The sequence below is a fragment of the Vombatus ursinus genome, unplaced genomic scaffold (assembly GCF_900497805.2).
Source record: "Vombatus ursinus unplaced genomic scaffold, bare-nosed wombat genome assembly UNPS02014801.1, whole genome shotgun sequence".
Taxonomy (NCBI): Eukaryota; Metazoa; Chordata; class Mammalia; order Diprotodontia; family Vombatidae; genus Vombatus; species Vombatus ursinus.
In genome coordinates, this window is record NW_020954579.1 from 27,768,251 (window position 1) to 27,781,243 (window position 12,993).

Sequence of the window (12,993 nt, forward strand, 5' to 3'; positions counted from 1 at the left end):
GTAGTAGTAGTAGTAGTAGTAGTAGTAGTAGTAGTAGTAGTAGTAGTAGTAGTAACTGTAGCAGCAGTAGTAGTATAACAGTTAAAATGATGATGATGATAACAGCAACAGTATATCCCTTAAGACCAAGGAATTGTGTATGTAGAAACTAAATAAATGTTTGTGGAACATTCCTCAAAAAAGTCATTCCCTCCCCCCACAACTTCTTGATTCTTTTAGTTCTAGAATAGAAATAATAGAGTTGTTTATTTCTTCAGACAATTAATTTGAAAGGTACCAAAATTTTGTCGTCAGGATAGACTTTTCTGCATGTGTTCTAAACATTCCAAAATGTATACATTTTAGCTAAATTTTATTGATCTTTCATCACTTTATATAATGATTGAAGAGGTATTTATTAACAGTGCTTAGTGCTGCTAGGTATGATAAAACAAAAGAGAGTTAGTCCCTGCCTTCAATGATTTTACATTCTTATGGAGGGGGAAACAACACCTAGGAAGGAGTGATGGCTGGTCCAGGACCTCTCAGAGGGAAGAATACTGGCTCTCTACTCCCCAAAGCTAGGTGGATAAAGTAAGCTCTCATCAGTAAAGAAGATAAAGTAGAAGTTTTGGTAGCAGTAGCTATATACCATGACAGAAGATGGTTGAATTGAAGCAGTAATGTCTCATGATGTCTCTGAGATAAAATTTTCTGAAATGCATTGCACAGTTTGCTGTCTACTTAAACATGAACACTTTCTTGATGATACTGGGTCATCATAAGAATTGTACTCTGTTGAAATAGTGATGTCCCATTGAGGTGCATAGGGCTGGGCTGTTTGTCCCTACATTACATGTCCCCAAAGCTTCTGTGATTTTTAGTTTCTTATGTCTACTTTTTATAGTTTTTTTGCTTCTCTTGCTGTCAGCTGTCACTCTCTGTTGCTATCAGAGTATCTACTTTTCACGGTCCTTCCCTGCCCCCCTCTTTGTAGTTATAATTTATCATGGTCTTGAAAACCTAAGTAAACCTAATAAAAACTCTATGTAAAATTCCTCTAAATTGGTTCCAAATGAGAGCTTGGTTGGCTTTCCTGTAAGTAAAATCTATTGATTTAGTTATTTATATTGTGCAAAGCCTTTTTTGCTTATTTTTTACTTTTCTGCTGTGTAAAATGAGATGAAGTTGTAGGATTGCTAAATTTTGGAATAAATAGATGTTTATAACATGAAGTTATTTAGTCCATACTTCTTGATATATAGTCATTATTAAATACTTCCTGGAGATAGTATATTTACCTTCTTTGTGGATTTGGGTTTTTGAATTCCATGTCTATAATCTGAACTATATGATATGTATATATATGTGTATATATATCTTAGTTTGAGCTCTTCCATTATGAACTTTTTTTTAATATATGTAGAGGTGTGAGGGGTAGTTTTAAGCATTTTGTATTCATTCTGCTTTCCTCTTAAAGTTCCCAACCAGTACACACAGCAAGTACCCATGTACCCTCAATTTGTATTTCTGGTAACCAAAAATATCATTGATCTAAATGAGCAACATGTATGTAAGCCTATTCTTTGAGCAATATGCATTTATATGGTGACTTTTTTTCATAGGGTGGCAGTCAGGGTTTGACTGTTGTAATTCAAGGACAGGGGCAAACTACTGGACAACTGCAGCTGATTCCTCAAGGGGTAACAGTGATTCCAGGGCCAGGCCAACAATTAATGCAAGCTGCAATGCCAAATGGTACCATTCAGCGATTTCTTTTCACCCCTTTACCTACGACAGCTACAGCGGCCAGCACTACAACAACAGTTTCCACCTCAACATCAGGTAGGCTTATCTAAAAGGTTCAAAATTGCTACCTGCACGTTATCAAGCTAAGTAAAAATGATAGCTCTTAGAAACCAAAACAGGGAGTTCTCTACCTTAGAAATATCTTTTTAAAGTTAATGTCTGTAGGTTTATGGTCTAGAATAATGAGAATGTTCGGTTTATTTTTCACAGCTACAAGTGAGCAGAAACAAACCACACAGACTCAGGCTCAGCCCATCCAAGCCCTACCATCAGCTCAGCAACCAAGTCAGAGTCAGCCACAAGCCCCATCTCCAACTGTTCAGCCTTCACCTCAGCCCCAGACCCCAGCTCAGACGCAGCCCCAGTCCCCGAGCCAAGCTCAGCCCCAGCCACAAGCCCAGCCTGAGGCCCAGACTCATGCTGAAGTCCAAACCCAAGCAACAGCTTCGTCCCCTGTCACTTGTGAAGCACAGCCTGTCCTAACACATTCAAATAAAACTCCAGTGACGATACAATGTCAGTCTCAAAGCCAGGTCCAAGGGCAGTCTCCAGTTCGAGTCCAGAGCCCACCACAGGCTCGAGTACTTCCACAAGCTTCATCCACTGGACCCACTGTGTGTCAAGCCTCAGTGCAGACAACAGCTTCACAGCCAGTTCAAATTCAGCCACATACATCGATTCAGATTCAGTCCCAAGTACAGCAACCATCACAGCCCCAGCTTCAATCTTCCATACAAACTCTCCCAACAACACAAACTTTGAATCAAGTTACTGTAACCTCCCCATCCCGTCCTCAGCTACAAATCCAGCAGCCACAGACACAAGTCATTACTGTGCCTCAGCTACAACAACAAGTTCAGGTTCTCTCTCAGATTCAGTCACATGTTGTGGCTCAGATACAGGCTCAGCAGGGTGTTGTTCCTGGGCAAATCAAACTTCAGTTACCTATTCAGATTCAGCAAACCAGCCCTGTACAGGCTCATCAGATCCAGAATGTGGTCACCGTGCAAGCAGCCAGTGTACAAGAACAATTACAAAGGGTTCAACAACTCAGGGAACAACAGCAAAAGAAGAAACAGCAGCAGATAGAAATTAAGCGTGAACATACCCTCCAAGCTTCTAATCAAAGTGAAATCATCCAAAAACAGGTAGAGTCACAAGTGTTTACTTGTTTTTTATTTTAAGAAGAAACAGTAGCATGAATTATAATTCTGTAATATTTTATTCATGAGATTAAATGTGTGAGATTTATTGGTGTCAACTTTTCCTGTAACATTTTGAATAACAAGGCTTTAACCTTGTGAGCTGCTGAGTTACCTAAAAATAATGAACAAATGCCTGTTACTATTTGCAATCATGCCTAGACACATGCATTCAGTGTTACTGGGAAGTAATTGCTTCATTTTTAAGAGATCAAGAAGATGGATGATTGTAAAGAAGAGACTTGCACAGTATTTGTAACTTGATTAGTTGATTAGTATTAATAAAGAACTTTAAGTTTGAATTTTGGTTTTGAGAGATATAATTATGATAATAATAGCATTTAGGTAGCACTTGACAGTTTTTAAAGTTCTTTACAAATATTTTATTCTCACAACAACCCTAAGAAGTAGATGCTATTATTAACCCCATCTTACAGACAAGGAAACTGAGGTAGACAAAGGTTAAGTGACTTGCTCAATGCCACGCAGCCAGTAAGTGTCCGAAGTAGGATTTCAACTCAGGTCTTTCTGACTCCAGGTGCAACACTCTTATCTGTTGTACCACCTAGCTACTTAGGTATCTAGAAACAAGTCCACATCCAGTCTCGTTTCATTTTGAGATAGTTTGAATTTGTCTTAATGAAGCATGTGTCCCAACCATAAGAAAGTTAATGTTACTTAGATTTTTAGTCACATCCTTAAAAAATATTTTATTGATACTTGTTTTTATATCACTCTTATTTCCCAGAAACTCCACTACCATCATAGAGCCCTCCTTTGTAACAAAAATAAAACAGTTCTGCCAACCACAGACGATAAATGTTTGCATTATTCCATTAGTAGTAGACCTCTAGTCTACTTCCTCCCTACTGAGGGTATAACATTGTCTTCTGGAGCCTAAATAGGCTTTGCATTCAATTTGAAGTCTTTTAGAATTGTTTTCATTTACATTATTGTGGTGTGTATGTGTGTGAGTATATATATATATACATATTTATATATATACACACACACACACACACACACACACACACATACATACATATATCTATATAGAAGTTCTTTTCGTTCTGTTTTATTTGGTCTTCATGAGTTGTTGTGGCCCAAAATCATTCATCACCTAGCAGCCAACCTTCTGAGTCTTAATAAATTTAGTTGATTGGCTAACAGATGCAAAGTTTATTGCTAAGCCCATATGCAAAAAGAAAAAAACAAAATAAAACAAAAACTCTTTCTAGATTATCAGGGACTACCAAAACTTGTGCTCCATTAATTTACCTTTCGAGAATCAAAGGTCACCTGTACACTTCAGTGAGACATTGGAATAGAATTTTTGCAAAGAGCTGTAGTCTTGCACAAATACAAAGAAATCTCACTGGAATGTCTTCTGAATAAGGTTAGTCCATTTAAATGCCATGAAATAAAGTATTAGCTTCCTTAGCTGACTGATCCTAAAGCACTTATAGAGAGAATTTTTTTTGTTTGCATCTAAAACCATCTAATTTACCGAAACTGTCCATTTCACAAGACAAGATTTTTTTTTTACCATGTGATTTTCATCTCTGTAATGTTTACCATAGGAAGATAATAAGTAGAAAGATGCAAAGAATTAGACCAAGCTTTTTTTTTTTTTATTAAGGCAATTGGGGTTCAGTGACTTGCCCAGGGTCACACGGCTAGTGAGTGTCAAGTGTTTGGTCTAAGGCCGGATTTGAACTCAGGTCCTCCTGACTTCAGAGTCAGTGCTACTTCAGAGCCACTGTGCCACCTAGCTGCCCCTAAGCTTTTTTTAAAAGGCTAAAATTAGGAAAGAAAAAAGATGAGTGGGATCCAACAGAATTTTTGGAAAACACAGGAGAATATCATTTTACCTTTAAACCCCCATTACTTCAGTTCTTTAATGGATCTCGATAGGATTGATGCAGTGGTACACTTTACAACCTATTTATGACTTCTCAAATTACTAGAGCATTTTCAAGTTCATTCCTCTGCTTGGCTTATCTTGTTAATCTTGTGATCATTAAAAGCTAGAGAACTGAGAAGTAATTCTACATACTCTAGAAATATTTTGTTCTCTGAGAAATCTGTTCCTCAGAACCCAAAATTCATTGCCAGACATAGTGGCACATGTATATAATTTTGCTATTAAGGGAAGCAGGAGCTTGAGGATCATGTGAGCTTGGGAGATCTGAGCTAAAATAGTTCTAGAGTCAATCAGGAGTCTGCCCTAAGTCCAGCACCAATATGGTGAATCCCCTAAGAGTGAGGAGTGGGGGCCACCAGACTACCATAAGAGAGAGGGATATATTGGCCCTCATAAGAAACAGAGCAAATCAGAGTTTTCCATACCAGTCAGCAGTGGGATTGAGCCCATGAGTGGCCACTATACTTCCAGCCTGAGTGAATTAGGGAGATCCATCTTCCCTTCTCCCTCCTCTTCCCCAAATCACTTCTTATGGTTCATTGTCCTATGGACCATACTTGTCCATGGGGTTTTCTTGACAAAGATACCAGAGTCGTTTGCCATTTCCTTTTTTTCCCCCTTTTTTTTTCTTTTTTTTTTTTGTTGAGGCAATGGGGTTAAGTGACTTGCCCAGAGTCACACAGCTAGTAAGTGTCAAGTGTCTGAGACTGGATTTGAACTCAGGTCCTCCTGACTTTAAGGCCAGAGCTCTATCCACTGCGCCACCTAGCTGCCCCTGCCATTTCCTTCTTCAATGGATTAGTTAGTAGTAGCTTTACCTAAAGGCAAACTGAATTGCGATACTGCCCAGTATTTTTCTATTCTCACAACACTTGGAAACCTAGTAGGCATGTCATAAGTACTTATAAAATTTAACTCAGTTCAATTAACTTAAAACTAACCAAACTTTAATGGAGTTTTCCTGACCTCAGAAGTGAGGACAAAGTTCCAAAGATTGGAGGCAAAAGTAAATAGGAAATTTAGACTCACTGTTTGTATTCCCATTGTGGGAAGACAAAGACAAAAATGAGAGTCCCTGCCCTCAAGAAGTCTATATTCTATTAAAGGACGTAATATGTATGTATATAAGTAGATATAAAAGGTTTACTAAATAACTAAGAGGAAATATGTCATAGTGGATAGAGACCCAGAATAGAAGCCTAAAAAAACCTTCATTCAAATCCCACCTCCAACACATGGTGCTTTGGATGAGTTACTCTGGACAGTTCTCTGAAACTAAGTTGCCACCTTTCATTAATAGAAGAAATTTCTTCATCTGGGATCCAGTCTCTGTGCCTTTGCCTACAAAGTAAATAAAGTAACTGGGGGCAGGGGAGATTAAACTGGCAGCTGGGGAGTAGCAGGAAAAAGGCTTGGTATATGGAAGGTGATGCTTGAGTTGAGTTTTAAGGGAAATAAGGAATTTCAAGAAATGAAGATGGGAGGGTGGGAAGGGGACATGGGGAACAGCTAGCACAGAGATGGAGATTGTTGGAGCATTGTGTTTGAGGATCAGTAAAAAGGGCAGTTGTGATCAGATTGGTGGAGTAAGGGAGGGCGAGGAGTTGAGGATAATGCTGAGATTTAGAGTTTAGGTGACTGGAAGGATGAAGGTGCCGTTGACAGAAGTAAGTAAACCCATTAAAGGACTGGGTTTAGGAGAAAAGATGATGAATTCTGTATAGTAGGCATTTGGAGATGTGTGACAAGCTCAGGAGAGAGACTGGGACTGGAGATATAGATCTAGTCATTATCTGCATTGTGTTGATGAAGTCACCAAGTGAGTGTAGAGAGAGAAAAGAGAATAGGGCCCAAGACAAAGCCTTGGGGTATTGGGGTACACCCATAGTGAGTGAGTAGAATATGGATGATTAATCCGCAAAAAGAGAAGGAGCAAGTTTAACAGATAAAAGAACCAAGAAAGAGCAAAGAGTATCCCCAGAGGAGAGTGTTCATAATCTAGATGTTGAGAAGGATAAGAATTGAGAAAAGACCATCTGGCTTAGCCTTTCAGACATCATACTTGGGAGACAGAAATTTGAGTTGAGTGATGAGATCAGAGGATTGAGAAACAAAGAGAGTAGAAGAAAGCAGACATGATTTTTTCTAGGAATTTGGCTGTGAAAGGGAGGAAAGTCGTAAAACAATAGCTTGGGGGAATGATAGGATAAAGTAATGGTGTCTTCTTTTTAGGATGGGGGAGACTTGAGCCTGTTTGTAGACAGCGAGGAAGGAATCAACAGAGTTTGAAGACAGAAAGGGGTTAGGAGGAAAGAGGTGTGGTGATTGTGGGGGTAATGTACTAGAGAAGATGGGATGGAATCAAGGATACGTATAGAGGGAGTTGGCATTGGTAAAGAAACAGTTCACCTCTTCATCAGAGTGTGATGATCAGGTGAAGGCCCCAGGTAGAAAGGAGGATAGAGTAGGGGTTGATGTCAAAGGTTTTTGAGATGTAGGGAAAAGAGGAAACAAGACAAATAGATTCTTTTAGTGAAGTCCTCAGCTTAGAGGATAGGTGGAGGCATTGCATGGGAGGATTGTGATGAGAGCAGATTTGTAACAGCTTCTGTAGGGACTGCGATAGAATCAGTTGGGGAGGCTTTTTAAAATTGCTTCTTTATCATGAAGATCTGGTTGAGAATAGATAACATAAGTTTGCAGTAGACCAAATCATCTTAGTTGCCTGATTTCCTCCAGCTTCATTCATAATACATCTGTAGAAACAAAGGAAAGACATTGATCGTGGGTGTAATTCAGAATTAAGCTTTAGCAAGGATAAGGGGGCAGGGAATCTGAGAGTAGAGGACAGTGTCAAGTAAAACTGGTTAATTCTCCAAGCAACATAGGGAATGGAGTAAAATGAAGTTAAAGCAAAGGTGTGGTGATCTCAGAGAGTACTTTGACATAGAAGGAAGGGAGAAGACTAAGTTTAAGACAACGATAAGATATAGAGATGGGATTATAGTATTATGGTGTATAAAGGAATTTGGGAGGCTTTGTTCCTAGAAGTGGATCCCTTGTGGATAATAATAAGATCGGGGTGTCTGCTAGCAGAGGTGGAGGAGTAGGTTGTGGGAGTTGAGGAAACCGAAGAATTGGAAGATTAAGGTGTTTGAAAAAAACATCAGCAAGTATGTTGAAGTCCCATAGTTAAAAGGACAGGAGTTGAGGTGGAAAAGAAGGGTATTGAATTCCTTAAGAAAGGTAGGAGAGGTAGTAAATACTTTAAAAAAGGAGAGAGAGAGAACTGCCACTAGGGTCTGTATTGGGTAAGCCAATCTCAAAGGGAGAGAGGTGGCTGAGTGACAGTACAAAGGGCAATTCTGGAAGTAGCAGTGGAGGACAAGGGTCCCTCCTCTCCTTCTAGGATGTACATGTGTGTCTGTGTGTGTGTGTGCGCGCGTGCGCGCGCTGGGGCAGGGTGAGGGATATGAAAGAAGGTGCACCCAGTACTGTAGAAGGTATCCCAACATTCAGTGTCATCTTTAGGAAGCCAAGTCTCTGTGAATAGAGGGTGCAATGAAAGGGGCATGCCGAACTAGAGTGGGGCATGGGAGGGGAAGCGGTGAGAGTTGTGTTTGTGAATAGACCACATCACATAGGGGAATAAATGGATGAATTTCATAGTTTTCTTGATTATAAGTCCTGCATTTCTTAGGCAAGATTTTCTGGTCAGTTTTCCTTTACCTAAAAAAAATTAACATGCATTTATTTTCTCCAGGGTAGAGAGTGGGGAGGGGATAACAGAGCCCTTCTAACAAATATACATTGACATGGAAAACAAGGGAATATTTTTCCCATCTTATATAACATTCCGTTCAATGCATGAGATTTCTGTTTAGCCATATAGATCTTTGTTGCGTGCTTTTGATCACTGAATAATCATGTCATAGGATTTAGCCCTAAAAGAGACTCAGAACTCTTCAAGTCCAACCCCCTTCCTTTATAAATAATATTCTAAATATAAATATTATATTCTAAACATAAAATGATAGATAAATAAACCTTTATAAATAACCTTCACTTAAACATATTTCTAGATAATTCATTCCTTTTATTTTGTACATTCGGTGACACATCAGTAATTCTGGAGCATATACTCCAGTTTTTCTTTTTCTTCCTTGGCCTAATTTTCAATTAATTGATAAGCATTTATTAAATGCCTCTTATATACTCCGTGCTGGGGATACAGATGCAGAAAGGAAATGGTTCCTGCTCTCAAGGAGCTTACATTCTGTTGGGGAAATAATGTATACATAAAAGTATATTCAAAATATATGCAAGGTAAGTTTGGGGACAAGACATCATCAGCTGGCTGATCAGGAAAATGCCTCATGTGGAAAGCAGGTGACACTTAAGTTGAGTGAAGAATGCCAGGAATTCTAAATAGATATAAAGAGAGGATAGTTTGTGCAAAGAAACAGAGGAGACATGGCAGGCAGGCTAGTATGATTGAAGTGGGCATTATGAAGGGGAGTCTGGAAGGGTCATTTGTGTCAAGGGACAGAGGAGCCAGGCTGTGAAGGAGTTTGTATTTAATCCTAGAAGTAATAGGAAGCCATTGGAGGGGAGTGATATATCAGTCCTCTGCTTGAGGAATGTCACTTTAGTAGCCATGTGAAGAGTAGTTTGGAGAGGGGAGAGACTTGAGGCAGAAAGAGCAATTAGGAAGCTAAACAAGAAATAGACAGTACCTGAACTAGAGTGGTGGCTGTTATTAGAAGGAAGGAGACAGAGATGAGAGATTTAGTGGAGGTAGAATCAACAAAACTTGACAACTGCTTGGATATTTTGGCTGACTGATCAAAAATAACCTTGCAGACCTGATTAGAAGGAGGAAAGTGTTCTCAACAGGAATTGTAAGAAAATGGATTTGGGGAGAAGATAATGAGTTCTACTCTGAGCAATGGAAAAACCAATGAAGACAGGAAAAGAAATAATGAAATATACCTCCTCTCTAAAAACAGATAGGTGAGGGGCTATGTTTTTGCTTAACTTTTTTTTTAAAAGAAAGATAACTAATGAGTTCTCTTTTAGATCGGTTGAGTTTGAGAAATATCCAATCAATCAGCAAGGATTTATTGAATACCAACTATGTGACAAGCACAGTGTTAGAATGAAACTCCATGCTCTTTGCAGGAAATTGATGATACAAAACTGGAGCTAAAGAGAAGGAAGGAGACAGGATATGTAGATCTGGGAGTTGTCTGTTTAAATATGATAAATTGAACCCATGGGAGCAGATGAAGTACCCAAGAGAATATAACAGGAGAGAATGTGAAATCACTACTTGAAGGGGTGGACAGAGAGGCAGATTCTTCTGAGGGAAGCCAGTTCTGTATGAGTGCCAGAAGATTGAAGAGTCACATAAGGAAGAGAGGTCTGAGATGAAGTTGGTTGACAAGGATTCCAGAGGATAAAATTTAACCTCTGGAGGTTATAGTGGAAGGAGGTAAGTAGATTCAGGATGGAGACCTTGGGCTGAGGTGGAAGTTACATCATTCTTTTGTTATATTAGGTATCCATCCATTTATGCCAGTTACCTTTAAGAGATGTCTAAGGTTAAAAATTTTATGTGGTTTTTTCTTTATCTTTTGCTTTTGAACAGAAATATTAAATGAATCTTTAAAAGATTAGTTGAAGGGGCAGCTAGGTGGCATAATGGATAGGGCACCGACCCTGAAGTCAAGAGGACCTGAGTTCAAATCTGGTCTCAGACCAGACACTTGACACTTACTATCTTTGTGACCCTCGGCAAGTCACTTAACCCCAATTGCCTCGCCCCTCCCCCCAAAAGAAAGATTAGCGGAAGTAAGAATAAATAAGCCCAATTTTTTTTTCAATAAAATGCCATTTATAAAAGTGGCTAGCACAGAAGAATTTCTGAATCTTTTAAAACTACCTTAGTAAGATATAAACAACATCATGTCCTATAAACAGACAGTTTATAGTATGAATCAAGCCAAGAGTGCTGGTAAAAAGTTAGATAGATCTAAATATAGTTTACATTCCAAAAATGAGACCTCTTTAAAAGAAATACAATTACAGCTATATTCTGCAAAATAATTAATCAAAATTAACATTAAAAAATCCCTACTGACCTGTTTGGGAGAAATAGGCAGCATGGTTCACTGGGAAGAGACCTGGACTGGTAGTTGTGAAAACTAGATTCACATCCCACCTCTGCCACCTGATGACTGTATGGCCAAAGGCAAGTCACATAATGTCTCAACCTCAGTTTCCTCATCACTCAGGGATCTGTTGTTTCTTAGATTGTCTTAGTAGACAAGTTTTAGAGTTGCTTGAGTCTCAGAGGCATTTCCATGATTTGCATTTGCCCACAACCACATAGCTAGTGTTAGAAGTCAGATTTGAACAAAGATATTCCTGACTCCAAGACCAGCATTCTATCCACTAAGCTACACTGTCTCATCTGTAAAATAGGGATAATAATGCTTGTACTACCTACTTCACAGGGTTGTTGTGAAAAAGAGAAAATAATAAAAGTTTTTCAGGAAACCTGGTTCTGCCCTACAAAAATGCAGAACATCATAAGTTAATGGGAATCATGGGGATGTGGGGAAATTTAGAATAGCAGACATATAGAAGTTGAGTATTTTGTGACTGAGCAGGCTAAACATGTATGGGTCATTCTCAGTTGTCCTCTTTCTCTCACCACCAACCCTTACACACACCTGTTTTCTTATTCCTCACTTAAGGCAGCCACGTGATTAGTAAAATTTGAAAAACCCTGCTGTTTAGAAAGATTCACCGCTACCATCACGTGCCTCCTTTCTAATACTCCCTCTATTTGTTGAACTCGTGGGAACCCTAACTGCCCCCACCAACCCTAAAGTCTTCTCTCTTCAGGCATAATCAGAGCCTAAGAAGCACGAAACAGACTCTTGGGGAGGGAGCTCCCTAGGAATTCCCTCTTAGCAACAACCGGTGGGTCCTCAACCAGACTTAGACATCTAAGGGGAAGAAGAGAGAAATAATGGGTTTTGCAATGAGATCCCTCTTTCAGAGTGATTGGTCAGTCAAGCGAACACCCTTGGGCATTTGCTGGAGCTTCAATCTGGAAGGATTGGCCTCCTTGCTTTCCAGCCCCGAAGGCAGATGTAATAACCAAGGCTTCTGCAGCCTTCGAAGAAGTTCCTTGGGAGGTCAATCATTAAGGCTTAAGCAGGGTCTGGTACTAAGAGTGCAGTTATTGGCTTTATTCAAACTAGATTGGAGATCACAGATTTAAAGTTGAGAGAGACCTTGAGAACAGACTATTGAGTCCAGTCCTCATTTTACAGAGACACAGAAAGCACGTGACTTTCCCAGAGTCACAGAGCTACTCAGTGTCTGAAGGAAGGTTGGAACCCAGGTCTTCTTTAGTCCAAGCTCCGTGCCTAAACTACAATGCCATATGGCCTCTCACTTTGAGGCTTTGGGTACAGAGTGTCTGCACAAATCAAATACATCATTTTCCATTGTATTTTTGAAACTTGTTCCTAAATTTTTCAAGCATTTGAGGGGGAAGAAGGGTAGTATTTATTTGCTTAATTTAATTCGATGTAATTAGATCTTTCTAATATGAAAAACATTTTTTCTTATTACAAAGGCACATGTCAAATCTAAAATTTACTGTAACTGTTTTTTATAAAAATGGAGACTGGATCTTCAAAAGGATTAGTATCAATATCAAATTTTCTGCAGTTTAATTTTTTAGTTTAATTCAACAGGAAAATTTTAACCCTTAATCTTCATGTAAGAAGAAGCTGAAATTTTAAAAATTAATGTTTAAATAAAATATACCTATATAAAAGTTTGTGCTTTTTAAAAGAACCCCTTCTATGTGCTTCAGCTTTCTAGTGCTAGTGTTAATTATGTAATATTTCTTTGAATTTTGCTGTCTTCAAGGTGGTGATGAAACATAATGCTGTGATAGAACACTTAAAACAAAAAAAGACTATGACTCCAGCTGAAAGAGAAGAAAATCAGAGGTAGGAAAAATGTTTTTAAATGTTAGAAAAGGTTACTCTGTCA

General features: G+C 38.9%; 1 protein-coding gene across 1 annotated transcript in view; it reads left to right on the forward strand.

Annotated features, from left to right (window-relative positions):
• BPTF (bromodomain PHD finger transcription factor) overlaps window positions 1-12,993 on the forward strand; it is a 150,423-nt gene that overhangs the window by 114,688 nt on the left and 22,742 nt on the right. The window contains 3 exon segments of the mRNA XM_027873395.1: window positions 1,605-1,824; window positions 1,999-2,936; window positions 12,868-12,950. Coding sequence (XP_027729196.1) covers window positions 1,605-1,824; window positions 1,999-2,936; window positions 12,868-12,950 — 1,241 coding nt within the window.